Source organism: Rhincodon typus, unplaced genomic scaffold (assembly GCF_021869965.1).
Source record: "Rhincodon typus isolate 14 unplaced genomic scaffold, sRhiTyp1.1 hic_rhity00010678, whole genome shotgun sequence".
In the NCBI taxonomy this organism is placed as follows: domain Eukaryota; kingdom Metazoa; phylum Chordata; class Chondrichthyes; order Orectolobiformes; family Rhincodontidae; genus Rhincodon; species Rhincodon typus.
Genome location: NW_025976316.1, coordinates 1 through 7,490, shown reverse-complemented (window position 1 = coordinate 7,490; position 7,490 = coordinate 1). Strand labels below are relative to the sequence as shown.

The 7,490-nt window shown below is 45.7% G+C and overlaps 1 protein-coding gene across 1 annotated transcript; it reads right to left on the bottom strand.

Moving 5' to 3' along the window:
* Positions 1 to 718: 718 nt before the first annotated feature.
* On the bottom strand, positions 719 to 6,993 carry cunh19orf54 (chromosome unknown C19orf54 homolog; the record flags this gene model as incomplete). The annotated part of the gene is made up of 6 exons (XM_048594538.1): positions 6,805 to 6,993; positions 4,851 to 5,212; positions 3,139 to 3,207; positions 2,284 to 2,408; positions 1,606 to 1,735; positions 719 to 789 (listed from the first exon to the last, which is right to left on the bottom strand). Coding segments are annotated over exons 2-6 (634 nt in total), but the record flags the coding sequence as incomplete, so codon positions are not given.
* Positions 6,994 to 7,490: the final 497 nt, after the last annotated feature.

Below are 7,490 nucleotides of genomic sequence, written 5' to 3'. Positions count from 1 at the left end.
TTCCTGCTCCTCTGATGCTGCTTGGCCTGCTGTGTTCATCCAGCTCTACACCTTGTTACCTCAGATTCTCCAGCATCTGCAGTTCCTACTATCTCTGATAAAATGGTGGCTTTGTTACTTGACTAGTAAAGCACAGCTTAGACCAGAGAATGAGTTCAAATCTCACCACAGCTGCTTGAGAATTTGAATTAAATTTAGAAAAAAAGGGAATTAAAACCCTAATTTGGTTCACTAATTCCTTCCATACCTGCTGTCTTTATCAGTCTGGCTGATGGGTGACTCCCATTCTAGTATCTTAACTGCTTAGTTGTATTAAATTAGTTGTCCAGAGTGTTCTATCCCAGAAAGCCAGTTTGACATCAGGATTATCATTCATCAATCTTTGCTCTGTCTTAATGTTTACTTCTAGGCTGAAACATTACAAGCAAGCATCTCCTAACTCAACCCTGTACACAGGTGAAACTCTAAACATGCCTAACATCTGCTTACAATTAATACATGATTATGACAGAGTAATTATGGATGGGCAATAAATGCAAACTTGCTTGTCCATGATGCCCCTAACCAAACAGTTATTTTATTTTCAAAACATTGCTTAAATCTCCAGGAGAACTGCTAAAGATATTAAGTGTCTTGGTACATTCCTCACAGTTCAATATGTGAATCTTCTATTTCAGCTGATGTTTAGTTAAAATTTCACTTAGTGTTCAACTCTCACCTGAAATTACTGCCCAGTGAGCTTTATGCCCTTTGCGCAGACAGGGCTCATGATTGAAGTCTTCATCATACCTTCTTTTAGTTAAGGATTTTCCCCAATTAATTGTCCCAAGCTGGCTGAGGCCAACTACGGCATATCAACTGCTGCCTCAGGTAACTCAGCACAGATCAATAATTTAACTTTTTATGGCCTGTCTGACTTTAGTACATTTGAGTTTTCCTATTAAAGCATTAGGGGAGCCTGCAAGTGTGGGATAGAATCATACAGATCAGGATGATCCTAAGATCCATTCCCAATCTGTTCTGTTCTAGCTCAAACACTATTTATGATTACAAATAGCTTTGATGCTTGGGTGATAGAGAGGAAATATCAGTCAGGGTTCCTTTTATTGATCCCTGCCCAATGAACTCTAAACTAATAAAGAGTAGAATCAGCAAAGATTCCTACCTCTGATCACCATTAAATCACCCCTGGGTAAGAGACTGAGGGAAATATCAACCAGAGTTCCAGCTCCTGACCACTATCTAGTGATCCCTGTGTTAGAGAAAGGGTAAATCATACAGAGTCCCAGCTCCCGTTCACTGTCCAGTCTAGGAAAGTGCACAGCTGGAGGCAATAGGTAAGGCCAAGGTCACAAACAGCAAACATGCATAATACATGTAAAATGGCTATTGGGTGGGAAATGGGAGAACAGCCAGTGCCTATAACTATTTTCAACCCCTTAGCTTCCTTATAGATGGAAGCTCGGACCAGAAGCAGGTTCCTCTATCCTGGATGGTCTTGTAACCCTGCACGTATATCTAACCAAAGGTGACTGATTTGCAGCCTGAGCCTGTACAGGAAGTGGCTATCTCGAATCTCAATGTAATTAGTTATTGTAAGGATACGGTACTAATACAGGATAACCAGCAAAGAGATGCTGCATTATTCTGGCTTTGTTAGTTCCCATTAAGCCATTATTGAGGAGATCAGCATGACACTGGAAAACTTCCTCGGCCAGTTTCACCATGTTTGCACCTGGAATCAGATAGACAAAAATAAATCACACAGGTATTTATTTATTGCACAACCTTGCAAAACAATTTACAGACAATTAAATATTTTTGAAATATAGTCCATGTTGTAATATAGGAAACTTGGTAGCTAATTTGAATACAGCAAGGCCCACAAGCATCAATACATGATAGTTTGTTTCAGTGATAATGGTTGAGGAGCGAGTATTGTCCAGGATAATGGGTAGCACTCCTGGTCTTTTTGCATAATTAATGCCTTGGAATCTTTTACATCTGCCAGAGACAGTAGTCAGGTCGTTGTCCTGAAGGGTCAAAGGAAAGATGGCATCTCTGACAGTGTAGCACTCCCTTTGTACTGCACTAATTTTGTGCTTAAAACTCTGGAATAGAACCTGAACCCACATCCTTCTGACTTAAGTAAGAGTATCCATTGAGCCACAACTGACCCTGAAAGTGAGAAGACTGAAACAGACAATAGAGAAGGGAAGAGAACACAGACCAACAGGAGGAGCAAAGTCTGGAGATATCTCACTATGATACATTATAAGATACCTGAAAACATCTCTCCCTGAGCAGTATACCCTCTGGCCTTCGCACAGTCCACTATCTCCTTCAGACCCTGTACCTCACACATGTTCAGCAAATGTCCGGCCATCCACAGAGCCACCAGTCCACACCTGAAGCACAAGAAAATACAAGGAGCAGTGGTGACTGAGAAAGCGATTGCAGTTTACAGGCAGGAGAAAGGTCCACAGCACGGGGCTTAATGGAATCTCACGTGCAGGCATGAGACGAATGGCAGTCAATCTGCTTTGGGAATTAGTTGAAGGCTGAATATTGGCTAGGACACTGGGAAAACGTGCCCACACTTGGCAGACTATGGAAGACAGCATTTATAGGTGAGAGAAAAACAGAAAAACTACCAGTGTTCTGATGAAAGGTCATTGAACAGAAACATTAAATCTGTTCCACCAGAGATGATGCCAGACATTGCCAACATTTTCTATTTCATAGAATCCCTACAGTGTGGAAACAGGCTATTCAGCCCAACAAGTCCACACAGACCCTCTGAAGAGCACTCCACCCAGGCCCATTCCCTCTACCCTGTCTCTGTAATCCTGCATTTCCTGTGGTTAATCCACCTAGCCTGGGTATCCCTGAACACAATGGGCAATTTAGCATGGCCAATCCACCTAACCTGCACATTTCTGGACTGTGGAAGGAAACTGGAGCACCCGGCAGGAACCCATGTAGACACGGGGAGAATGTGCAAACTCCAGTTGCCTTAGGATAGAATCGAACCTGTGTCCCTGGCACTGTGTGGCAGCAGTGCTAACCACTGAGCCTCTGTGTCCCCCATTTCTGCCAGTATGCACCAATGTAGAGAAATCAGAATTAGATACTTACTGTGGACCATCCTGGATCAGCGAGGGTACGTATTTATTAATAAGGAGCCATTGCAAATCTTTTTTGAAACTGGAAATATAAGAAAATCAGAAAAATTTTCAGCCATTGGAAAAGAATCTATCACTTGATAGAACACTTGGGCTCTGATGTTAAACTGCAATAGTACATGGGGGTGCACTGTTAACCTATAATAACACATAAAGGATGCATTGCTTTGTCTGTAATAGTGCAGTAACTTGGCCAAGCCATTAACCTCGCACAGTATACAGAGTGTTACAACCAAGGGTGCATCAATTTCCCTTTAGTCCCACTCCTCCACTGGTCATAATGAATTTTAAATTTAATCTGTGTGGTGATATGGCCAATTCAATAGGCTTTACATTGTATCTGGCTTAGTGTTAGAAATAATTCAGCCAGTTTCTTAAGTTAACAATTAATACCTAGTTTATTACAAATAAACTTACTCGGACAAAGGTGTAGATGTAAACATCAAATGTGATTGAGACAGATCCCATGGATTACTCAGCAACCACCTACCCACCCCTCCCCGCTCCCAGGATGTCACTGACACTGTGAGTCACTGAGTCTCATTTTAAGACTGTTCACTGTTGAAGAACTGGCCTTTAAAATACATCAAAACCAATCCATCATGCATTGCCTCAATGATTGCTCATTTTCTGGTGGCTCACCATCTGTTCCTGGAGCGACACTCCCCTGGATTCGGGAAACCACACTCCAGCATCGTCACAGGTGCAAATGCACCTTTTCTAGTAGACAGCTAGCTTTATCAAGCTACTACTGCCCTGGATTTATTTTTCCTGAGCTCTAACATTGGTCAGTTGTACAAAGTGTTACTTGAGGATTTCCATAACCTTGCTCACAACTGTATTGAAATATTAACGGCACGTGGCTTTTTCCAAGCTCTCTCAGCTCCTAGGACTTACCTGAAGACCAAACTCCAACACATAGCTGTACCGACAATCCTAGAACTTCTTCCTGAGTTCTGACCGCATAGAGTTATTCGACTGTGTTTGACTTCTCAGAGATGTTCTTAGGAAGTCATACTACACTTGAAATGTTAACTGTGTCTCTCTACAGATTATAGAATCCCTAGTGTGGATGCAGGCCATTCGGCCAATTGAGGCCACACCAATCCTTCAAAGATGCAGTTGTTCGTTAGCTTGCGGAAGGAAGCAGAACACCAACGCTTCGATTAGAAATCACATTGACGATATTGCCTAGAAGGGTAACAAAATGTCTGCACACCACAGAACAACCAGCTCAGCAAGCTAACGAACAACTGCATCCATGACCCGAACTACAAATTTTCGCTAAGACCTTAAAAACCCTTTAAAGAGCATCCCACCCAGACCTCCCCTATCCCTGCATTTCCCATAGCTAATCCATGTCTGGACACTATGGGCAATTTAGCATGGCCAATCCATCTAAACTGCATGTCTTTGGACTGTGGGAGGAAACCGGAAACCCACGCAGACACGGGGAGAATATGCAAACTCCAGACTGTCACCCAAGGCTAGGATCGAATCCGGGTCCCTGGCACTGTGAGGCCACCATGCCACCCACATGCTGCCAGAGCTGCTAGGTTTCTCCAGCACTTTTTGTGTTTGTTTCAGATTTCCAGCATCTCCAGAATCTCGCTTTTATTTAAATAACTGTGACAAACTTGGCTCATAATTTTTAGGATTATATACCTGTTAGGTCTGCTCTGGACCAGCATCTTCACCTCTTTCCGGTCTCCAGTTACTGGTAATCGGTCTTGAGCAAGAATCTGGTATAATTTATTTCGTGATGGTTCAGAAGGAGGGGACAGAAAGGGTGGAGGGAGGGGAGGAGGAGGAGGGACTGACAAATATTCTGCACCATCAGATGTGTCACTGATGAGATTTTGCTCTCGTTCTTGTGCCATTTCAAGGTGAAGGAGGTTGGACATGGCAGCCCACTATTAACTTTCAGCTTTGACTTGATAAATTGGAGCATCCCACAACAATTTTTACGAGTAAGTTGCCTCAGTAACTAGTACATCAAGGGTCAGAGACACTGTTATAATATTTGCCTTGGGGAAAAAAAAATCATTATCATTTATCACTTATCATTCCAGAAAATATTTGTCTTGTATATTTAATGGGGGAGCTAGGGGCAGGAGATGGGGTAAGTGGTGGAGGATTTGGGAAAGTAGTCTGGGTGGGAGCAATGAAGACTCCATGTTGAGGGAGAAGGTGGGCATGGAATAACTGTGCATGACATTCAACTATTTAAGAAAAACGATGTAAGGTCCATCAGGAAATCACAGACCCATTACTATCTGCTGTCAATAAATTGCCTGAGTCCACAAATTCAAAATTACTGAGGATGAGAGGGAGCCAGCACAGATTTATAAAGGGTTGGATAGCAGGGGATGGTGATAGTTGCAACAAGGACTGGATTTGCAGAAAAGAAATCAACACAGAAGAGTGGTTGGGGGCTGGGTCATTTGAGGTAGGACTGGTATGGGATGCAGGGTAATTTAGGGATGAAGTAATTAGGGAATGGGATGGCTGGATGGAGAAACAGTAGTTAGGGAAGGGGTTGATTAGGGAAGGGCAGGGAAAATGAGATCATTTGAGGGATGGAATAGTTGTGGAGGGGTGAGGCAGGGGTAGTTTGAGGAGGTGTTGGGGACAGGGTGGGAAGATTGGGGTTGTATAGTTAGGTAGAGTGGAGTGATTAGAGTATTGTGGAGAGGAACAGTGCAGTTTGGGGTGAGGTGAGATTTTTGATGTGGGATTGGATTGTGCAGTTTGGGGAGGGGTGGAATGGTTGGAGCAGTTTGGGAAGTAATTGAGGGATGGGATAGTTGGTAAGGTGGCTTTTGGGGTGAGATTGGAGTTGGATAGCTGGGGAGGGGTGGGGTGGTTGGAGTAAGTTGGGGTAGTTTGGGGAGCGATTGGTGATGGGGTAGGTGGGGTGAGATGGTTTTTGGGGATCAGAGTTGGGGAGAGGGAGGTGATTGAAGTGGGTTGGGGTTATTTGAGGTGTTTGGTAGTGTGGGATAGGATGGATGCAAGTGTGTGTGGGGTATTTGGGGGGGGTATTTAGGAAAGTGGAGAATGGGGAATTACTGAACATGTTCTAGAAAATTCCGTCCCTGAATCCCACTCTACATCCCATGATTGGCCACGGTGGAATGGCCCATTTGATTGACACCGGTCTAGTCCAATCAGTTCTCTCCGAGCGGGTCGGTGCTGTTGAATGGACCCAGATCGTTAGGGAGTCACTGATTCCCCTCTTCCTCTCTTTCCTTATCTCCCTCCCTCTCACCCTCTCTTTCTCTATCTCTGTCCCTCTCTCCTTTCTCACTCCCGCCCCGAGCTGGGGAAACCATCCGGGTCCCGGGAGACACCAGCTCTCCCGCCTCCGTCTGATTGACGGAGCCGCGGACAAATCGGTGAGCGGCCCCTCACCACGATCGGCCAATGGGAGCTGGCCGCGGGGTGAGGGGGTTGGACTTCCGGCGCGGCGCGCGGTGCTGGCGGTTAGGGCCCGCGACCATCCGCTGCCATCGCTCAGCGTTTAGAGCCGGTGGCAGCCCGCAGTTAGCCTGATCATCTCTGTCTGCGGGAGCTCACATCGCGCCGCACAGCCGGTTCTTTAGAGCCACGATCTCACCAGGTTCGTACGGAGCAGCCTGCGGAGGAACCGCGGGTTAGAGGTTCCGCCGACGGGCGGTAGCTTCCGGTTCAGGGCCGGTGGAGGTAAAGAGAGGGCGGAGGAAGGGGTGAGAGGGATAGAGTAGGGAAGGGGTAAAGAGAGAAGGGTGGTAAGGCAAAAGGGAGGGCTGAGTGGGTACGGGATTGTGAGGGAGGTTGAGTTGATGGGTGGGCGTCTAAGGATACAGGATATGCCGTAGGAGACTGAGATGAGGAGAAATTTCTCCACCCAGAGACTGGTGCTACTGTGGTTTTCTCTGGTACAGAAAACAGTTGAGGCCAAAATACTGTATGTTTCAAGAAGGAGTTGGATTTGGTAATTTGGGCTAAAGGGATCAAAGGACATGGGGAGGGAAAGGCAGGGTCGTAGAGTTTGATGATCGGATGTGGTTGTAGTGGATGGTGGGGCAGGCTTGAAGGGCCGAATGGCCTACTCCTCCTGTTTTCTATGTTTGTACATAGAGGGGGCTGTCTGAGCTCTCAGAAAGAGAGCGGGTGGGCTGACCTTTCCCTCAGAGGTGGGGGAGAGAAAGGGCTGCCTTCCTTCTCAGAGAGACGGGGTGAGCTGCTCTCCTTGGATGAAGGATGTGAGAGAAGAGAGACAACAAGGTGCAGGGCTGGATGAACACAGCAGGCCAAGCAGCA